General features: G+C 37.7%; 1 protein-coding gene across 1 annotated transcript; it reads right to left on the minus strand.

Moving 5' to 3' along the window:
• Nucleotides 1-17,025: 17,025 nt before the first annotated feature.
• On the minus strand, nt 17,026-19,186 carry LOC120635966. The gene has a single exon (XM_039907177.1). It carries the CDS (start codon nt 18,944-18,946, stop codon nt 17,789-17,791), a length of 1,158 nt encoding a protein of 385 aa, XP_039763111.1. The 5' UTR covers nt 18,947-19,186; the 3' UTR covers nt 17,026-17,788.
• Between the last annotated feature and the right edge of the window lie 4,550 nt (nt 19,187-23,736).

A 23,736-nucleotide genomic window follows, 5' to 3' on the forward strand; every position in this document is an offset into this window, starting at 1 on the left:
TAACCGTCTTTTATTTTAACCTTTATTACTTCTAGTTGCTGATTCCAACCTCCATATATTCAGCAGTTGCGCCAATATATCTGCAACAAGGTTTAAGGGTACAACTATAGATTAGATTACCTCTTGACCTCTTAATCTGGACAAAGACGTACCATAAAGATTAAAGGCACCCCTTATGCATGATCGTCAAAAGAGGTCGAAGAGACGTTGGTTTATCAAATCTCTGGTTTCAAATAATCCTACCATCTTGTAATCTATATATATAAAATAGAAAATGTTCCGTATAGGCTCCGAAACGGCTGGGCCGATTTCAATAAAACTTTCAGGGAATCTCCGGATTGTGTAACAATCGGAGCACTCCTATTTTTGAACTGTCAAATACAGCTTTTATTTACTATGATTATTTTCTATTGTTGGGTGTACATGGGTGTAGATAATGATCTTCACCCGCTCGAAAAGAGAATAGAAGAGAATGAATACGGACAGAAATAAATGATTTTATATATTATGAGACTTAAATTAGAAATTTAATGATGTAAGTTTATTGTTTAACTAAAATAAACCAAACTCTAGCCCGGCGAAGCGGGCTGGGTATGCTAGTAATTATTATAAAACGACATCACAATGAATGCGACGACTATAATATGCAATCCCATCTTTGCTTGGAAGCATGAATCACAACATACAAAACACTGACGAATTGGCGTTTCAAAAGTGCTTCCGAAAAAAAGTACCCAACAAAAACGTGCTAACGAGAGTTGGTTCTTCTTCCTCGGGGTTAATAACCATTGTACTTCGAGGTTTGAAGCTAAAGGTGTTGAAATTTCGATTCATTAATTTTTGCCATTGTTATAAAAATAAAATCATGTTCGAGTAGGTTCTCAAATTCAAAGTAGTTTTTATTTTAATTTTTGTTACCTCGGAACATTTTTATGTATTAACCGATTTAGACTTTTTTTACTTTCAAACGGTTTACTTCCCAAGCAGTCCCATTTTAATCAGGTCAAGATCTGAATCTGAAAATATTTTATCTCTTTCAATCGATTTCAACAAGCATCTCTTATCTATAACCATTTCAAAATTTAAGCTGATAGCATTAATAATCTCTGTATTTAAAACTATTTTTCCATTCAGAGATCTGGGTTTGCGAATTGCTTTAAATTGCTAATTTTAGTTAATCAAGTGACCCATGCCACTAAATTTTTGTTTTCGTTCGTGGTTGGTCTGTCCAAGAAATGAGGTTATAAATTCCATAAATTCCATCCATATGATTATAATATATCAGCAAGCAAGCAAGCAAGTATCATCATCATATTAACCCTTTGCCAGCCAACTACTTGGCAAGGGTTTCCTCTCACAATGAGAAGGGGTAAAGGCCAAAGTCCACCACGCTGACCCAGTGCGGATTGGTAGACTCCACCCAACTTGAAAACATAACGGTTCTCCCTCAGGCATGCAGATTTCCTCACGATGTTCTCCTTCACCGTCAAAGAATGTGAAGAGTTGTTGGAAATGTGAATTCGAAGTCTTTTTTTATGTTTATAGACGAGCCCTTGACTGCAATAAGTGATGATGCAGTCTAAGGTGGAGCGCGCTTGCCTAGAAGATGCCCATTCACTATTGATTTTAAGGTACTCATACTTGGCAAGGGTTTCCTCTCACAATTAGAAGGGGTAAAGGCCAAATCGCTTCGTTCGAAAGTTTCAGAGACTATTTTAGTCAAATTTTTCTTTATTCAAAAAGGCACATGGATGGCACTTTCGATGCATTGATTACATACAAAATGTGTACATAGTAGCGATGGCGATAACTAAATTCGTAAACTTGAAACTAAAGCTAAGAGGGTTCTAAAAGCGCCCTGGTCCAAGAAAAAGCACACAACAAACCTAGCTGGGTATTATGCGAGGGCAAACGAGAGAGAGTCCAAGGAGACGGCGAGCCAATCACTGCGTCTAATCTTATTCCCCATATGCTTGCAAGCGTACAGTAATGGGTGGATATGTAGCGAGATATTAAAAAAAAAGGATCGGACAGGCAAAAGTGACAATGATCGAAGGGATAGGGAAGGTTTCTCTTCCAGAAGTATTAGAATGGAAGGTTAAGTGGTGTCGGGGAGGATGTCTTTTAGGGCGTAAGCCGTTGGCCTATATACCCAATGGAGACAGGCATCCAAGAGGATTTTTCCTCCTCCAGCACAGCCAGTATGGGCAGAATACATTTATCTCCCCGGGGAAAGGATAATAATGTATCTTCTCCCACAGCTTTATCAACTCTCAGAGCACTTGCGCACAAGTGAAAATAATATATGTGTATGTGTATATATGTGTATGCATGGCAAATGCTGAGCTGTACCTACGCCCTTTCTGTCTGGTGTTACACACAGACATTGTATGTTGTATACTATGTTACTTTATTATTATAAGATGTACTGTTTGTAACACTTAACATGAATAAATGTTTTTTCTTTCTTTCTTCTTAATAATAAACGGGTTAAAAATGTTCCCGTGTTTACGCATGTGGACGCCTTAATTATATCCCTTGTCAGACGGGGTAATCGGGGGATATGAAAAAAGGGGAGAGAGGAAAAAGAATTTGACGGCCGCTTGACGCAATTTGCCAGCGACCCTGCTTTCTAAGCCCACGGCCGTAGGTTCGATTCCCACTACTGGAAAATGTTTGTGTGATGAGCATGAATGTTTTTCGGTGTCTGGGTGTTTATATGTTTTAGTCTAAGTATTTATGTATAAAATTCATAAAAATATTCATCAGGCATCTTGGTACCCATAACACAAGCTACGCTTACTTTGGGGCTAGATGGCGATGTGTGTATTGTCGTAGTATATTTATTTAGTGAAAACAGGCTTAAGCGTTGCTAGTATCATATGACGCATCAGTGCCGCGAACCCAGAAGTTTCCACCACCCACACAGAAACCAATGAGACAGAACTTATTGTTTATTTTTGTTTCAGCTACCCCTAAACAATAGTGATACTGGAGATCTTTATTGGTATTTTGGGTCGATACTTCTATTACGGGTATTCCATTTGTGACGGGTACGTTACCTATCCGTCACAAAGGGAAAATCCAAGCTTGTCCTGATATAGAATTCCATATAGCATATGATGATTGTTATATTAATTACAATATATATCATACTCAATGTTTTTGTAGGTAATAGAGCGCCTTGCGACAGAAGTAGGTAAGTTTTTAGGGTAAGTGATGATGCAGTTTAAGATGGTAGCGGGCTAACCTTTTAGGGAGTAAGGTAGTCCCCCCTAGTCGGTTTTACGCGACATCGCACCGGAACACTAAATCGCTTATCGGCACGTCTTTGTCGGTAGTGTGGTAACTAGCCACGACCGAAGCCAGACCAGACCAGATCAAGGAAAATTCAGAAATTATAAATTCCCAAATCGTCTCTGCCGGGAATCGAACCCGCGACCTCGTACTTAAATTCACAGCGAACACCGTTTAGCTAGAGAGTTCGGCAAAAACTCTAGATAAGAAAAAGGTCTACAGGTAGTATATATATTCATTGTGCTCGAGTTATGTGCCCCTCCCATGGACACTTCAAAGTCAAAGTCAAATATTTCCTTATTCAAATAGGCACATAGATGATGATGATGGCACTTTTGATGCGTACATTACATGTAAAATATGACAGGAGTGAGTTGATGGCGATAAATAAATTCGTCAACTTAAAACTAAAGCTACGAGAATTCTTGTCTAAGAAGAAGCCCACAACAAACTTAGAAGGTTGTTATTTTTATTTTTGTTATCACCATCTCACATTGTCCTTTAAAAACTAATTAAAGAAGCAACCTGGTTAGAGCAATAAGCTTTGTCTACCTCTCTGGCACAGGGATGAGAGCTGTGATCTTATTATTGGGAGATTTCTCTGGATTGGCTTAGAGGTTCGGACACCCTACGCCATGCTGCCAAGCGATTTAGCGCTCTGGTAGTCGTGTATGGAAAACGCTTATGGAGATGGGTTATAACTGCCGTACCCCGGAAGGTTCAGCACGCTACAGTGGCGTGAACTTCATACATGCACAAAAGCACTGCCTACCCTAAAATTTTTGTACAACTAATAAATGCGAAGGATTTTTCCATTTTATGGCAGCTTCCTTCTTTATGCATACCTTGGTTAGAAACCCTGTGCACGCCACTGGCACGTTACCATCTCGGACTGCACCATCGCTTACGACCGGCAGATTGCAGTAAAAAAAAGACTTCGCTACTCTTAGAGTTAGGTTGGATACTCTGGTTCTTTTACGGATTACCTTATTCTTAAGAAGATTTTGTATATTTTATTAATTTTTTTTTTTTAATTCATATCTTTTTGGAGAGTAGGTAAAATCACAACAAAAATTATGAAATCTTAATACGATTTCGGAGGGACTTTATTCCTCAGATCACTTTATAATTTGTTGGTTTTCAATTTGACAACATGGGTGGTAGTGTTTTTCTTTGTTCTCCGGTCCCCTACAAGTTAAGACTTGATGCAATCTAATGTGGCAGCGCGGCGAGCTTATCTGTTAGGGGTACGGTAAGTTTATTAACCCCATACTTAGTGTCATCGTACAGGAAAGATAAATCTTTTTGCTTTTATGCCTATTCGGTTTTTATTTTAATCAACAGCAATTTAGCATTTTACAACATCTGATGGAAATTATTAAAGTGGTTGATTATTAAAACGTTTTATTTTTTTATCTCATATAAATTTCTAAAGCAAGAACGAACCGTCTTTCATCATGCCGTCTCAGAAAAAGGGGTTGTGACACAGACAGATCGAAGGACGAAGGGACAGACGGATAACAAAGTGTCTCATAAAGTTTCCAGTTATGTAGACATAGAGCTTTACGTACACGTCTTTGTGCTGGTAGTAACTAGCCACGGGAAATCAGGCCAGAAAATAACCAGAAATTATAAATTTCCCTAATTTATCTTTAACTTTATTTATGTTTAAGGTTGTAGTTGGGTTAGTACACAGTCGAGCTCATCACAGTCGCCACACGTACTTCATCATCATATCGACCCATTACTGGCCCGATACAGGGCACGGGTCGCCTCCTAAAATGAAAAAGGGTTAAGGCCGTAGTCCACCACGCTGGCCCAGTAAGGACTGGCGGCCTTCAGACACCTTTTAGAACATTAGGGAGAACTCTCAGGTAAGCAGGTTTCCTCACGATGTTTAAAAGCACATAACTTAGAAAAGTTAGAGGCGCGTGCTGGGTTCGAACTCGGCCCACGCGAAAGTGAAGTCGAAGTCCTCCCCACTAAGCTATCACCGTTTCCGTTAATACATACATCTTCTATGTATATATATATAAAAGAGAAAGTGTGTGGGTATGTTCCGTATAGGCTCCGAAACCACTGGACCGATTTCAATGAAACTTTCTGGAATCTCCTGATTGACCTGGCGAGCAATCCTGTAAAGTTTGGTGACGATCGGAGCACTCCTTTTTTCGAACTGTCAAATACAGCTTTTATTTACTATGATGATATTCTATTGTTGGGTGTACATGGGTGTAGATAATGATCTTCACCCGCTCGAGAAGAGAATAGAAGAGAATGAATACGGAGAGAAATAAATTATTTAATTTATTATGAGACTCAAATTAAAAATTAAATGATGTAAGTTTATTGTTTAAATAAAATAAAGCAAAATCTAGCCAAGCGAAGCGGTTACGCTAGTAATAAATAATAGTAAACATAGCTCAGGCTGGCAAGGCTAGTCTGGGATACCCTATCTGCATCGCACATCCAGGCAACCTCGTCAAGAGGGGCAAATATGAAAACCTTGATAGCAGTTTCATTCTTGTGCTATTTGGAGAAGAGACTCTTTTTGTAAAGAACTGTGAAATAGAGTTTTCGAGTCTACCGGTGATCCTAGAGCTGGCAGTCACCATGGCCGAAGAATACTTTTCGTTCGGATACTATGACTCGGTCGCAGTTCGGTGGATTCGAAAACGTTTAAGATTTTATTTAGTTTATTTTAGGTTTTTTTTTTATAAATTCGGCATGAAAAATGTGGCATTCAATTTAGTTGTAGTTCTAAAAAAATTAAATGTATTCAGTATCGCTAAGCCTTAAATGAGGGGTTTGCTGCTGTCCGGTGAGGAGTTCTGTCCTCTATCTCCAACCACATTTATCAGATCTACCCAAAGATAAGGCAAAATTAAATTGTAACCTCTATAGTACAAAAAAACGTCAAACATTTCATCCTCTCTCCCAAAGGAACCGAGCTTAATGTCGGGATAAAAAGTATCCTATATTACTTTTAACACTTCCAAAAATATGTGTAAAAAGTTTCATGAGGATCGGTTTAGTAGTTTTTGCGTGAAAGCGTAACAAACAAACTTACATTGACATTTATAATATTAGTAGGGAAGGGATATTTATTATTTTATTTTATCGATGCTGATGACGAAATACTGTTGAAGGGTGCATAAGTATATTTCATAAGGAATCACCATGTAAAAACGATGGTCCTTTAAAAATATAGCCTTTGTTCCCTATGTACGTCCCTGGCTTAACTGACCTTGACGAAATTTTGTAAGGAGCTTTCTTGACATCTTGTAACAGTAGATACGTTTTATGTCGTGAAAACGAAACAGTCTGGATTTTTCTTTTTAAAATCTTCAGCTAGCATCGTCATTATAAGCCTATTAGCGGCCCACTACTAGGCACGGGCCGGGACTCCTCTCAGAAGGGAAGGGTACTTGGCCGTAAACCAAGCTGACGAAGTCCGGACTTCACACAACTTTTAGAACTTCTGGAGAACTCTCAGGCATGCAGTTCACCTCACGAAATTTTCCTTCACCGCCCTTCACGAGATATTTTATTTCGGTTTTCATTTACGCGTTATATATATTATTTTATATATGGATTTTATGTTGTAAAAACACATATAAATTTGTTTCTTTCTTTCCAAATTCTCCTTTCCGGGATCGAACCCGCGTCCTCCCACTTACAAGAGCGCAGTGGTCGCCACAGTGCAAGAGAAGACGCCAAAATACTGCGGAGCAGTTATAGCTCATATCTATATCGTTTGGTCCAGCTAATTGATTAGTACTCAAATTGGCTTTGCCCGGGCTGCGAATTTTGCGCATGCTTGTAACCTAGACGTACAGGACGTCGACTGTAACAGGGTGTAAGGGGTGCGTCAGATGCAATATTGATTCTCCCAGCAGCCACCGGTATAAATATAGGTACTAACAGATACACCGAAGGGAATCACACAATACATTTTTGCGTTCTCTTCATGAAATTTTGGGCGTTGTCCGATTTTTAGGGTTTCACATGATATCTGGCTTGATGTATAGGAGTAAATAATAACGCTTATAGACTGTCATATAATCATCATCACTTTAACTGATTGTCATCGACTGCTGGACTGTCTTTGGTAGAGATTTTCTAAGGCGAGCCAGCGGCTTCAAGGGACTCGTTTGATTCCGTCGTTGGGAGCCGACATTCCAGAACCTTGGGACCCAAACTTCCATCGGATTCCGAGCTTTGTGCCTCATCATTATCACTTAACTCGGACACTCTAGTTTTTTTATATTGTAAATGCATAGGTACTAATAGGATAAGGGATGCATAAGTGAGTCCGTTTGTTTGTTATATTAGTTTATCTCGGCAGCTGCACCGATTTTGATGAAATTTGGCAGATATGTAGCTTGAAATTGGACGCAAGATACTTTTGACCCGGTAAAGCACCAGGGTAATGTTCCGTGATCATTTAAAAATAAAGCCTTTGTCCCTGGCTTAACTGACCTTGGCAAAATTTTGTATGGAGCTTTCTTAACATGTTCTAACAGTACGTTTTATGTCGTGAAAACTAAACAGTCCGGATTTTTTTTTTTAAAACGCGGACCATTTCGCCTTCTTCGTCTAAGCATCGTCATTATCATAAGCCTATTAGCGGCCCACTACTAAAAAAAACCCTACCGATAAAGATGTTCCGTCAAGCGAAACCTAAAGTGACATGACTCCTTGAAGTGGGTTACCATAAAAATATGAAGCCACGTTCGAAAATTGTTTTTTTATTCGGCATAATTTTTATATCACTTTGTGCCGACCCTACGAAGAATAAGTAATCGTAATGGAGAGCCTTTGAGTGACCTCAACACAATGCTCAATAACAGCATTGTTAGGTACTCAACGGTGAGCTTACGAATGAACAAGAGCCAGACGAAGACGGTATATCAATTGTAAGAAAAGACTGCAGAAATAAAAGTGGTGACGAAAAGAGAGACAAAAATGACAAAAATGGCAAAGACCTTCTGAATGTCCGAAGATACAAATAGTATTGATAAAAGATAGTTACAACCAACAAGATGGTTAATAGCTCGAATCACAAATTGGCACTTTGGGCCTAACGAAGAGGTCAGAGTAGTCGAGTTAGCCGACGCAAATCCTCAATTTTAAGATGTCCCTTAACTAAAATAATAATGCTACCCAAGACAGAAGAATGCAACGATAAATAATATCCTATAGTAGGCTGAGAAGAACGAAGTCCTTGGTGGGCTGAATGTTCGCGCAGTGTTACCTTCTCACCACTAATTATAGTCCGAAACAGTTCTTGAGAGCACTACACTCAAAATTTTTCCAGACGAGTATGTACCCCTACCTAGACCACGTACGGTGAACTCGAATCCCCCTCATTCTCGGATGGACAGCGTTAGGGAAACTTCATGACAACTTTTCGTCCAAAATCACTTAGTGCCTGATGACTAGTCTTGCCTCTGCTTCGAACAGTTTGTGTTGGCACTGAAGATTAATGGCTCCGAAATGTGGTAAGCTTAAATTCTTATGAGGCTCAAAGTTACATACAACTGGCGATGGAGAGAGTTTTTTGGAGTATCTGTACGTAATGATATTAAGAATGAGAAAACCCAAAGAAGAACCAGAAAAAATTGCGAGCACAATAACAAAAAAACTCAAAGAGTCGGGAAGCTGAAGTGGCGACGTACAGGGCAAGTAGTTTAGAGAATTAATGGAACTGAGTTCCAAGTTGCTGGAACTGCGAGCACGTACCGATAAACGCAGCATTGATGGATCCCAGCTTTATAAAGGACGCACAACATCAAACCGACAATAGACACTGTTATTCCCTACCAGACACGGGAGACCTATGCCATACAATTAGAATTTGTAGATGATTCTTAGATCAACCTGGCTCAAAGAATAAATAGGCTAACTGGCAGTAGATGGGTCAAGTCCGGCGCAAAACCATTGGTTAGTGGGGCTGACGGGTTCTGTAATAGTAAAACCAGCGCCTCCAGATCGCTGCATATGTCAGGTCATCGCATCACTCTAATGCTCTGGGCCACTCCTTTTTTTTTTAATATTTGAATGGTGGTTGAAATCCCAACGGTAAGTGATAATGCAACTAAAATGTAGCAAGCACACTCTCCGAAATAGAGTGCTGGGGAACTGTACGCAGTTTTAGTAACTTGCTTTGCAATGTTTAATCTAATGCAATAAACCGTTGTTAACAATAATACAAAGTAACATTTTAATTCTAATAATAATTGCTGTTTTTATTGAATGTTTGAATGAACGAGGGAAATATGGAGACCTACCCAGATCGCTAGAAGTATGATCTGTCCCAACGTCGGAAGGATTATTTATATCTGTTTTCCTCCTCTGTCACCTCATGGGGACGAATCGGAATATAATCGAATTATTTTTTCTCGGTTTGTCCCCCGACTTTTTCTTAGCCGATAGGAATAAGAAGTTTGATCTGCCCACTCGAAGCGAGCAGGACAGATCGTACTTTTTATTCCTAGTGTAGGGCCAGATAGAATGGATCCAAAACGACGGGTGAGAAATAAGTTAGTGTGCGTGTGCGTGTGTGTGTGTCTGAATTTGGCATCGTAACTCCCAAACGGCTGAATGGATTTTATATTTTTGTGTGAGATGTGAATGGGCTATCCCCAGTGTTGGATAGTGATTTAGTAAGCGCCAAAGCATGGCCGAGCGGGTATGGTAGGTACAATTATTGTGTTCGAAAACTACATGGAGGGGCCCGCTGAAACTTCAGAGGATTATAGAACTGAACTGTTAGCCTCTTGGAAGGGTTTGCCCATAATCACCACGCTGGGCAGCCGGGTTGATGATCCCAGTAGTTGGTGTCAGTAGGGCAGAGGATGCTGTTGCCCGTCCTCCGTTATATTCCCTTAGTCCTCTCGTACGTCACCCGCGGGAAGAGGAAGAGTGGTGGTGATTGTATTCTAACCTATCGTCACCACACGACAAAGCAACCTGGGTTTGTTCAACGTTAAGGATCATATTATGTGCAGAATTTTGTGTTGTCCCCAGAAAAAGAATTATGTCTTATTCGAAACTTTTCTAAGTTCGTGGGTTTTAAGCAATAGTTAAATATCACTTGCTTTAACGGTGTCCCACACATTGCCAGCGTGTTTGACTGCGGCTTAAACCCTTCTCATTGTGGTAGTACCCGTGCTGGGAATGGGTTGATATGATGATGATGATGATGACTATACCTACAAAAACAACGTTTTCGGTAAAAGATCACTAAAAGGAAATTAATGAACGGGGCAAGGGAGAGCAGCTTCCCCCCTGGAAATCTCGAAGAAAATGTATGACCTCAGTCAAAAAACTTATGGAGGACAAGATACAGACAGATAGAGAAAAATTAAAAACGATACAGTTTTGGCATCAGTGTCGATTATAGCGGGCACTTTAAAAAATAGCACAAAACAGTCGTGGACTTTCTGACCTAAACAAATCTGACTTGCCTCCCCTAAACCAGAAGCTGGGTACGCCCATTTTCATGAACATAATGTGTGCTAGGATTTGCCCTAACGCGTTGTTTTCTGTACCTACCAAATTTTGAAGATGTGTGGAAAAAATCTAGAGCAAATGTGTACAACAACAAAAAGATATGAATGACAAATTATTTAAACAGGCGTTTGTAGGAGCAGCCGCGTATTTAAGTTTTTTAGCTTACTTATATTTTTACTTCGACGCAAGCAACGAATACATTTCGTAAATAGACATTTAGTATCACTCTAATGAACCAGCATACTGCTACATAATCTACACCTATGACAATATGGAACTGCCAAATATACAAAGGCACAAATAGTATAAACAAATAGTAAAGTATTTAAACGACTGAGGTGTGGGCGAATAGCATATCTATTCTTACTCTTAGAGCTTTAATCACCAGCTGCAGGGCTAGCACGGGCAGGATATAAATTATATCCCCCGATTATATCCTCTATCAAGGGATATAATTATCTTTTCCCCTTGCCAGAGCACGGCAACAGGGGAGAGGATAAATTTATCCCCGTTTGACATTTCTCGTGGATATATATCCCCCGCCCATAGCATGGGAAGAAATGAAAGGGGAAAGACTATCCTTTTTTGACATTTGAAAGAGACAATTTTATCCCCGTCCTTAGACGTGGGTTTAAAATTCTGTTAACGAATTAAAGTCGAAAAAAACATGTCTCGTGCTTTCTGGGGCTCTTATTATTCAAGTGAAATGGAGAAATCTGAACGAAAATTACACCGGCGATCTATACGTGACGCCAGTAATCCGTTCGAATTTCCCGATGCAGAGTTTCAACACTTGTTTCGGATGGGTAAAAATTGTGTGCTGTACTCGTGCGAGGACCTTAAAGAGGCACTAACCACTAAATGCTGTCGATGGACTACCAGTGCACATAAAAGTAAGTTGTTATTAAGTACCTAAAATCACCTTGTGCAAAGACATCATCTATATATGAACGTAGGTTTAAAAAAAAGCATGGCTAATCACTTTTTGTCTAGGTTCTCACATCTTTAAGGCTATTAGCGGACGGTAGTTATCAGCGGGGACAGGTCAAGACCATGGCTGTTGCTCAAACAACAGTCAGCAAATAACTGACCCAAATTACTGGAGCTATTGTCAGTATGTGAGTATATATAGGTACTTACTTCCTAATAATTCTCATTAGTAAATATAAATCCCATCCTGTTCAAAGTGCAGTGATGTGATAACTAGTTTTCACTTTATAGCCGAGTGCCCCTTGTACGTGTTGGTAAGATGGGAACTACAAGGTAAGGATAGAATAAGTGAAGAAGACCTAGCAAACCTCACCTTAGGGGATATTGTTAGGTTCACCACAGAGACTGGTAGGTTTCAGAGTAAAACCTGTGTCTCAAACATGGGGAATAGGGTGGAATGGTCCTTACATAGGACTGATCACCCGTCTGGCAATGGCAGACATCCCCTCATCAAATATAGATATTATACTTACTTTAATAATAAAATTATTAGTCAGTACTTAGTACTTCAGTATAAGTACATAGCAAAGATATTCAATGCTAGGTACTTTAATTATTTTTCATTTCATTTTAGACTAATGCCAAAGTAGATATTATTCCCGGGAACAGACTCTGGAGATCCACGATAGATGTTCAACTGGTAAAGACAAATTATTTAGATCTAGAGTTTATCAAAAACTTAAACAATCAAGTAAGTTAATAATTTTAAAATATGTTTTACAGATTGGGGTGTGTCCATGACCAATTCATATTTATTAACTCTAAAGTAAAATATGAAAAGATACAGCTGTATGAAAGTAGAATCGGACAGTACTACATCTTATGTATGTTTTAAATAAAATGTGCAAACTTTCAAAACTTTACTTATTGTTGCCATTTACTAGTATAAAAGGGAAACAATGCAAATCAAAAAAAGTTACACACCTACCTATATTATTATATTATACTCCTCATAATTACCTAGAAATTACATGCCTAGGATTCTGCTGCATATGTTGTATACGACTAGTCTGGTAAATTATTTATATGAATATACAAAAAACAATGTCTCATTATAATAAAATTGTTTATTTGAGGAATTAGTACAAAAACTTGGCAGTAGATACTGTATTTAGTAATGAAATATAAGAAAATACAAAAAAAAATGTCTGATAAATTATTTAACATGGGCATGGGTTAATCATCACGTCCAAATTACAATGTAGGATTGTGCATATATTTCTATTCAACATTTTATTAAAATCTTGGAGAAAATCTGAAAAAGCAAAACAAGTAGGAATTAATTTACATGTTTAAATAACAAAGTAGAATTTTATTGGGGACTCAGGCTATGCTCTAGAGCCTTGGATGATGACTCCGGATTTAGAAGCTGCACCAAATAGTTCTGCAGAGAAGTACACAAACTGGCACTGCCAAGTAAGAAACTGTGTGGAAAGGGCCAATAGGTACCTCAAAGACACATTTCGCAGCTTGGGGATTGACTGGGTGCTTCATTACAGTCCCGAAAAAGCATCTCCACTTATATATGCCTGCATAACACTTTATAATATTATGCATCATTATAGGCGTGTATTGTAAATATATACTTTAAATAATATTTAAGTTCCCATAACTTATTATTATTGGGCACATTAATGTTTGGTAATATTATAAAATTATATCTTATAATAATGGTTCCTTATAAATCATTGATCCTGCATTTTCACATACAATTTGCCCTACTAATTTGGGTCAACAGTATTGAGCATAATATAATTTGTATATTTCAGAACTCTAATGGAGCAAATGACAGTAAATTTTGTAAATACGAGCGAAGAACGACATCAGGCATCAAATATGGATCAAACAAGATTGTTAACAGTTGCTCGACAAAAAAGAGAAAGATTTATAAATACATATTTTAATTAATAAAATTTCTAAATTAACCTTTTCATCCTTTTTAATTTATTTTTGTGTGATAAATGAGCATCCTGCATTCTTCCATCTATACCTACTCTGGAAAATAAATAAATTCTTCACTCAACCAGACTTTACAGCAACATGTATACTATATGTATATGTTGCCTGTGGTGCTGCGTCCCCGTGCTGTTGCAGCTTTTTTAATGTCCTGCCACGTCTGCAAATAAAAGAAAAATTATGCAAGACTTGTTTGATGCCAACAAAACTAATAAATAATTTAAATTTTTTGCATTTGCTTACTTTACCGCAAAATTGACTTAACTGTTTCCACTGATTGACCGTCCCGTCTGGCCCATGCTCCTTCAGTAATGACTAAGATTTGCCACTGGGAGTCTGCCCTTTTGGCTCCTAAGAGTTCCTGTGAATTCCCCAGTGGCAAGGTGGTTGTGGGTTGGCATGTAATCTACCAACATTTGCAATTGTATTTTATTACTTCTTGATCTGAATAAACACAAATTTGTCCACTAATGGGCCATAGAAAAAGGCAAGCACAACTTTAAATAAAATAGTACAAGATCAATAATTTGATATGTAAACAGGATTGGATCTTGATGATTAATGTCTCTGTTTACTTTCACTGTAAAACATTAATTCATTAGGTACGCTTCTAAATCAATAGGTAGTCACTTTTTCAAACATTTTATAATAGAAGACTTACTTTTTAGCACTCATTTTATTTTCTCGAAAGGTAGGTTTTATACCACTTTGAAAAATCCAGAATAAATAATATAAACAAACAACCGCAGACGAGGAACATTTATAGATAAAAAAAACAATAAAAAACTTAGACAACAAAACAAAACAGAAAACGAAAAATTTATTTGTCAAAACCATGAGCACAGATTAGAATAATTAATTTGTGACATTTACCGGGGGTTCGTCTTTCCCCTATTATATCCACCGTGGATATATTGTCCACCCGTGTGCCCATGCTCGGGGGGTGGATATAAATGCGTGAGGGGATAAACGTTATATCCTTTCCCCGTGGAGAAAATGTCCCCCGCTCTTGCTAGCCCTGCTGCTATTTTATATCAATCACGTAAACTGACTAAACCGTAAATGCCCGTCCCGACGACCTACTACCATTTCGCCTTATTAAGAATACTTTTAATAACCTTCATAAATGACTGCATGATTGCGTGTGGCTAAATAGCAGCACTACATATTAGTCGATAGTTCTGGGTAAGTAAATTGACCCAAGTTAGTTGATGGATGGATGCCCTTCTTTGTACAAAGTTTCAAAAATAATTTGTTATCCATCAGTCACTATCACTAACAAAGAATAGAATCGGTTATGGAAGAATCAAAATCGCATTATTCGGTGATTCATATGCAAGGGTTAACCAAGACAATATTTAACATTTTATATTTACTGGGACAGTCCTAAAGTCCTTTGCTAGGACAGCACTGAAGTCCTTATAAATGTGGCAATAAATGCATTCAGCTTTGATTCGCTGCTGTCCGCTGAGGAGTTCTATCCTCTAAATCCAAACATACTTATCAGTACTACACGAAATTTGGGCCAAAACTGTTAGTCTAACATTTGACGGAGTTATTGCGTAAAATCATCAAACACTTTCATCCCCTCTCTTAAAGGAACTAAGCTGAATTTTAGGATAAAAAGTCTTCTATGTCCTACCTCGTAGTAAGAACTCAAATCGTGCAAAGTTTCATTTTTATTCATTCATTTAAGCGTGATGCGCGGTTACGGTCAGACAGACAGACAGGCAGACAAAGACATTTAAAATAGAATATCTTCAAAGTACAGAATTCGCCCGTTACAGTTTTGCTATAATATGTATAGAAAGATAGACCTTGTTTTTCAAGAGTTGAGTTGACTTGCATTTGCCCACTTGGTGTCCTCACGCCAACTCCGTGTGATCTTATTCTCAACTTGTCGCGTTATTATATTGTTAGCGTTGAATTGTGCTATTTATAGCTGTAGTGATTTTTCAATGCAGTCTCTACATCCTCAGTATTTCTCCAGTATGCTGACGTTGGTGCATAGACTAGTATTATATTCAGAGAATATCTGTGATTTTACATTAATAGGTATGACATATGCAACCCTCGCCGACAACAATCCATTGAGTTCAAGGACGTATGTCCTAAAATCTTATTGATCAGGAATCGCACTGCCTAAGGACGTTACAACGCCGTCTCGGTGTATCAGGACTGATTCCAAGATCAGCCTTTCCTATCAATCACTTTGGATTTCCGTCAGAGACAGAATATAGCACTTGATTTATTTTAACTCAGACCGAATTTCTTTCCTCCGACTTCAGGGTCCTGATATTATTTGTAGCTTGTTGCTTAGTGTTGTAGGTTACCATATAGGCTGATTGCGTCGGTATAACGGCTGCCCTACACCCTACACCGGATATTTATTTCTGCTCTAGGTAATGGAGGGAGAACCGTTTGTGGTCCTCTCTGCACTAGACCAGGGCGCCTTTGGAACCTCGTCGGTTCTTTAGGTTTAAGTTGGCGAACGAAGTTGTCACCATCCCACCTTACAATGATGTTAACGTATATGCATCAACGCTTCATAAGTGCCTGTGATAGGCCTACATGAATAAAAAAAATGTTGAATGAGTTTGAATTTGAATTTGGTAGTGGACTACTGAGCCAGCGTAGTGGACTACGGCCTTAACCCCTTCTCATTGTAGGAGGGGACCCGTGCCCTGTAGTAAGCTGGTAATAGATTGATAGCACGATGACGTATTTTAGGCTTGGATTCAATTTGTGTTAGCCGATGTTCGTAGATATATTCACCTTCCTTAACTTATAATAAAATCGTAGACTAGCTGTATCTGTTTAGTAAAGATTTTTGCCAAAAAATAATTAGGAAACGTTAGAAATAAGCAATATATCCAGAAAATGCTATTTTTGGAATTTTTGCCTGTTTGTCTGTGTGTATGTGTGTCTGTTTGTCTGTATATCTGTGGGTTAGTGCGGACGTCACGCAGAAACTGTTAAACGGATTTTAATGCAATTTGGTACATTTATAATTGTTATTTTACAAAAGCCTAAACAAGAATTGAATTGTTATTTTGAAATACAATAAAAATATGTTTGAGGATTCGGCTATCTGTTAGGGTTTCTTTAAAATCTACCCCAAGATAAGTGATTAAAAACAAAAAAAAAACAAGTTAAGTGTCCATTCAAAGGTAATTTATTTATTCAATAATGCCACATAGTATAATAGGATAGTGTCATATAGATTAATCAATTACTTATTTTAATACCTACAAATGTAATCAATAACATTATCAGCTTCATTTATTAAGCTGATATTGTTAATTATTGATTGGCCACCACTGGTCATAGGCCTTCCCTTACTATTGCTACTAACCGGCCTAGAAAGTATCAATTACCGTTGACAAGGATGTAAGCCATCAACGCAAATGCAGCACCTTCAAGTCATTGAAGATTGGTAAAAAAACAAGACAAACATTCACTTTATTAATATGGATGTAAGAGGAGACCTTTGCCTACAATACTGATTATCATGTTATATAGAAATTTAAATATTATTTGGTACTTAGCACACCATACTACTCCTTAAATGTAGAGGTCCTACTACACATCCTACTACATACTGAAACACTCATTGCAAAACAGAAAAATTTTAAATCTACATAAAAAGTGAAGTTCAGATAATATGGTTTTAAAGTTACTAAAACCTGACTTAGTTTAAATTGATACAGTGAAAATTGTGCTTAAATTCCAAATAGACATAACTGACTGGCTTACATTATTCCCATTGTTCTTTGTTGCATGGTTTCTTACTTCTATAATAAATATCATACTGAACTACAACTTATTAAACATGCAAATTTTGAATTCACATATTAAGTAAAGATTAGAAAATACATTGTTTCAAAAATCTGTTTAAATTTTAAATGTTATCTTAACACCCACAATATCCATCAAATACATAGAAGGTGTAAATTGAAGAATAATTTAAAAGTAATCTCACTTCTTCTCTTCTTTTCTTCTGATTTTGACTTCTTAAAGTGTCATCTTAAAAAGTAGATATGTCGACTACATTTGGAGTGTTAAATCCATGTCCTAGCTCCTTGATTGTTATATAAAACTTCCTTCCAGGGTAAACCATCATGCCGCTGATTTTATTTGCCAAATTCTCAGGGATTGAACACCAAATAGCAACAACTGGGATATCCATAAATTGTCGAGGCATCTTCCTCATATTCTTATAATGCACCGGTACTTCTTGTCCTTTATCAACCATAAAGACCAGAGCCTTAGTAGGATCCAATACTTCCTTGATAATAGCTCTTTCATACATGTTTAGAAAATCTTTAATGCAGATATTATCACCTTTCTTTAAAGTGCCTTCTTCGCATTTGGGTTCCTGTATGGCATATTTTGCAAACTTTTCGCGGCTTTCAATATATTGCTTGTAGTCATTTATTTCCGCTACATAAAAATCTTGCAGTGATGAGCCTGATAATACTGTTACTTGAAGTTTAACATTTGTTTTTCGGTCTTTCAAGGTATAGCCTGATAAATTTATCGGTAGCGCTGCAGCAGTTGGCTGCAGTCCATTAATCTTATCTGGCACACCTGCCAATCTGGTAAAACTTGTGTAAGATAAAATTGTTGCTAAATCTTCCTTTTCAGTCTTGCCCAATTTAACAATTAACTTGTCTGCAATTTGACCCTGTATAAGCATTTTAGTATGTTCAATAGTACTGACATAACTTTTGAAGGCATCAATGGCCAATCCCCATGAATCTCCTTTCTTGTCACAGTGAGCAAGCCGACATTTGTATGCCAAAGGGGGAAGTACCAATACTAAATTATCACACTTGTAAATGCACTCTAGAGGTACTTTTACAAAAAAACCATAATCTATAGCCGAAAGAGTACAAATTACTGAATGTACAATTTCTTCAATATTGCGCACCTGACCCCTAGCATATCTTGTAGTGCTAGAATCTGTATCCATATCAAATAGTACAATTTCGTCCATTTTCACACTGCAAGCTGGTGGTAGTCTCTTCAGGTTTTCAATTTTCAGAACAACGTGCATGTATTTAACATTGCGCACATAAAAGTCATGAGGATTGTTGATGTGGGTTATATTCACTAAATGCTCAGTGTTTACATGAAAAGGTTTTATATCAATATTTCTCATCAGATCTTGAAGGCCTTTCATGTTGAACTGTGGACAAGAGAAATATGATGCTTAATTAATTATATAAGACACAAATAATCAACAAAACACTTTTTAATCCGATGACCATGGCTCAAATCAAGCGTGGAAAGACTGTAGAATGTTCGAATCACTACATAAAACCCTTATACACTACAGGAAAGTGTATTGGGCCGGGACAGGCCATTTAGGTTTGCATCGACAACTAACACCTAAGTCACAAAACTCGGGAGCTGCTCTGGACTTCTCCTTCTGTCTCATAACAAACTTGGCACTTGCAATGTAAATACATGGAATCCTAAGAAGGTTTCCTCATGAAAAGGTCACTACAAATGCGTGCTTGTAAAATATAAAACGTCAATATATATAAACTTATTTAACAATTTTAGCCCCTTATTTGAACCCAAGACCTCATGATCCATAGGGAAGGCTTTCTAAACTTTCCTAATGTGCACTACAAAACACTAGGACGAATCGAGTCACACCAATTTAATTCAAGACAAATTTCATAAAGTATTTTGAATTTAAAAAATAACTCAATATTTTAATTGTAACCATAGACAAAATTAGTAAGTAAAAATAAATGTTAATCTAGCAACATTGAATCCCTAAAATAAAAACCATAAATATGAATATATGATTTAAATATTATTGTTCGGAGACTACAACATTTTATGGAAGAAAAAACCTAATTTATTAAAGAATTTTAATAATACTCAAAAATATCGGAAGGAAAAAACACCATAGAAGGCACCATACATGGCAGGACAAAGAAACTACTACCTACCTTCCGTAACAAAGGTTCTCAAAGTCAAAACTCAAAACCTCAGAAAGCTGAGCACCGGACCATAGATAATACACTAAATAATATAAGACATTCATCTTTACATGGTTTGACTGTTGAGTCTATACTTCATAGACTTAACTCCACCAATAAAGGAACCAAAAATCAATAGGTGCTCTGCAATTAACTACCTCCTTTCGTTGGCTGCCTGGAGCGGCCACTTCGACTGAACTCTGAACACGGACTGAGGTGAGGAGTCCGGAGTCAGGACACTTTCGGGGAGACGGGAGAGGCGGGAAGCAAATCTCGACCTGTCCATTCAAAAATCAAATGGAGAGAACACTTCTAAATTGAAAGAGTTTATTCCACAGGCCACGGCTGTGCACTTAAACTACATCCGATACTTAGTCGCTACATCTGACGTTTTGTCTCATGCGACGTGTAAAGTTTTCTCTTTCTAGTAATGTGCCCAACTGATAAAATTGAATTTCAGGACCAATAATTTTTCATCTGTGCGCTATGCAGTCAAAAGGAATCATCATCACCAAGCATAATCTGTCCACTGAAGCGGCCTTTTCTCAGAATGAGAAGGGTTTAAGCTGTATTCCACCACGCTGGCCAAGTGCGAATGGCAGACTTTAAACATATTAAGCAGGTTGTCTTAAGACGTTTTCCTACACAGTTGAAGCAAGTGTTATTTAATTGTTTAAAACACTCATAACTCCGAAAGCTAGATGTGCATTTATAACAATATAACGTAAATAAGGTAAAAGATTGTTAAACGAGATGGAAAGCACCTTATACCCCGCGAAGGCGTACATAGTTTGAGAGTGAGAATAACATGTGTTGAACAAACTTCTCTTCATATATAATATGAGAGATTTTATTTGCTTCAATTCATGATTTTTTTTAGTTTTTAGGTATCTTTCTTTGAAATTCGCATACAACATTAATTTCTGGTGACCAATTTATGTCAAAGTCATTTAATGAATCAAAGCTCATTTTGAATACATTCCAATTATGTTTGTTCTCTAGTTTTAAAGTTATCAAATTATTGGCTAGCAAACGGTTTGCTCACATACAGATGACTTCATGCACGATTTGAAATTAGTGTCTTCTTCTTCTTCTTTTGATTTATGGCTTTTCGTAGTGCCAAAACAGCACAACGTACTTTGCCTGTGTCAAGTAGCTTGGAAAAGGCACGAACTAGAGTGGTCAGTAAAGAAAAAGAAATGTCTATTTGATAACTTCGACCTGCAATAGTAGTTGTTAGAGAAATGAACTAAGTACGCATGAATTTAACAATCATTTGAAGAACAATTAAAATTCAAAATTTATATCCAAAATATAAAAATCATAGTTTTAATTTGTTAATTTAAATAAATTTGCATAGATATTTAACATCCCGACTATACACTGACTTTAACACACACTCGACATTTAAGGGACGAGGAATTTTAGAAAGAAGTATATCATACAGATTAAAGGGCAATTTCGGGCAGGAAAAAAGGATATGTGAGACTGATCCTTCGTCCAGGCCACACTCACACAGAGAATGATCTCGAACTCTTATTTTTGTCAAATGTACTGGGGTACAAGCATGTCCAATCCGTAGACGACTGATAGTTGACGTGACCCAGCGAACAGATTTTATGAATAAAGAACCATGGTTTTTGGGGGATATTAGGCTGGATTGAAGCATATTGTTTTCCTTTAAACGATTTTGTTTCGACCCACACTGAGTTCCAAGATTTCTCCAAGTTTGATTTTGCTAAGCAACGAAGGTCTTGCTGGTGGATTTTAAAATAGGTCATAGAACCCGATTCGGTTGCAAGTTTAGCCCAGGCGTCAGCTGTCTCATTACCAATGATGCCTGAGTGACCTGGAACCCACCCTAACACAACGGTAAGGCCTTTCTGCTGACATGTTTGCAATACCTCTCTTATCCTTAATATGATGGAGATTCTCATCTTAGAGCGAAACGGATTATCCTTTAGTGCTTGTAAGCAGCTTAAGGAGTCAGTCAGTACTATTGTTCGTTTTATGTTATGGGCTTCCACAAAGAGGATTGCTTCCAATATACCTATAGACTCTCCAGTAAATACTGAAGATTGTGGGGGACACTTGAATTGAATACCAATTTTGTATTTTGGTATCCAACATGCTACGCCAACGCAACCAGACAGAGATAATTTTGAGGCATCCGTATAGATTATAAGGTACTCGGGCCAGTTACTATGAATAATTTCATTGAACCTTTGGATACGAACCTCAAACGATACAATTGGGGCCAACCCCAATTGTATCGTTATGTAAATTTAAATTAACAATGGATGGTTTATAAGTCAAACTTTTGAATGGTGTAGAAAAAAGGGATTTCATTGGAGATGACTGAATTGGATGAGGAAGAGATGTGAATTTACGAAAACTATTTAAAAGAAAATTGAGGCCTTGGTTTGTTTTGACAACAGAAGATAGCCGTCGAAGGCTATCAAATAACGGATGCAAAGAAATTTGTAAAACTTTACAGATAAAGCGGTCACATAAGCGCTGGCTTCTTATCTGAACTGGAGAATCAACGCATACCACTTGCAGTGCATTGGTGGGAGATGACTTCATGGCACCAAGTATTATTCTTAGACATCTGTATTGTATTTTGTTTAGCTTTTCAGTTGCCAATTTGTTAATGGGGTCAAGAACAAATAGCCCATAGTCCATGTGGCTGCGGATTATGGCATTATAAAGAAGTTTTTGGGAGTAGGGGCGAGCACCCCACCACACCCCTCACAATGCACGGAGGATGTTAATGCCACTTTCACATTTTTGACTGACGTGTAGAACATGAGACGCGCCATTTAGTCTTGAGTCAAGTACAACACCTAAAAATTTGGCCTTATTTTCGAGAGTAAAGCGTTAACATTATACATTATACATAATATTAGCATCTGGAATGATTCTTTTCCGAGTAAAGACTACTGCCTTGCACTAATCGATAGAAAGGTATAACCATGATCTAATAACCACTGGCCTAAATAGTACAATGCAGAGTTTAAGTTACTTGTGATATTTTCCATGCAATTGGAGCTAACGTACAGAGCGATATCGTCAGCATATTGTAGAACATTGCAAAAGCTTACGACAGACAGTTCGAGATCATAGGAGTAAATGCTATAAAGCAATGGACTTAAGACAGACCCCTGAGGGAGACCTCTCCAGATGGTTCTGGGGGGAAGAAAAGAAGAAGGAGTTTTCATCAGAATATTTCGGGTTGATAGAAGATATAATATGATTTGAGTTAACCTCGGCGGAATATTCAGCTGATGCAGTTTATGTCTCAGAAGCGGAAGGAGAACACTATCATATGCTGATTCTATGTCAAGAAATACACCCACGAGATACTCTCCTTTAGCCAGGGCTGTTCGAATATCTGTCGTAATGACTCCAAGACTATCCATTGTTCCGAGTCCCTTTCGGAAGCCAAATTGGGACTTGCCCAATAAACCTCTACTTTCTACTATCCATTCCAATCTGATTTTTATCAAGTGCTCCATAATTTTGGCTAACGTGGAGAAAAGAGCTATGGGACGGTAAGATTTTGGATCCATGGGGTCTTTTTCGGGACTAGTCCTTTTAAAAAAAACTGTTGATCAAATCAAGGTAAAAATGTTTCGCTTTTTCTTTAAGTTTTACCAAAAAGGAATAAGGTATGGCATCGGCCCCAGGGGCTGAATCTTTAAGACTTTAAAGAACTCCTTGAAGTTCATCAATAGTATAGTCAGATATTTGTATCGTTCGATGAAGGATCTGTAGATAAAACAGAGTTCCGGAAACGCTTAATTTTATTCCAGACTGAGGACGAGGGAGAACGGGGATCTAAGGATTCACAGTAATCTACCCAACCGTTTTTTTTCTTTTTAGACATAAGTCTCCTAGTTATACCATTAGTACGCTGGTAATCAAGAAAATTGCTACGAGTCATATTCATTGTATAAGAGGACTCAGCTTCCTT

Source organism: Pararge aegeria, chromosome Z, assembly GCF_905163445.1.
Source record: "Pararge aegeria chromosome Z, ilParAegt1.1, whole genome shotgun sequence".
Taxonomy (NCBI): domain Eukaryota; kingdom Metazoa; phylum Arthropoda; class Insecta; order Lepidoptera; family Nymphalidae; genus Pararge; species Pararge aegeria.

What these genes read in the sequence shown, in the direction of transcription:
- LOC120635966 (XM_039907177.1), bottom strand. Translation starts at nt 18,946, where the DNA reads ATGAAAGGCCTTCAAGATCTGATGAGAAATATTGATATAAAACCTTTT.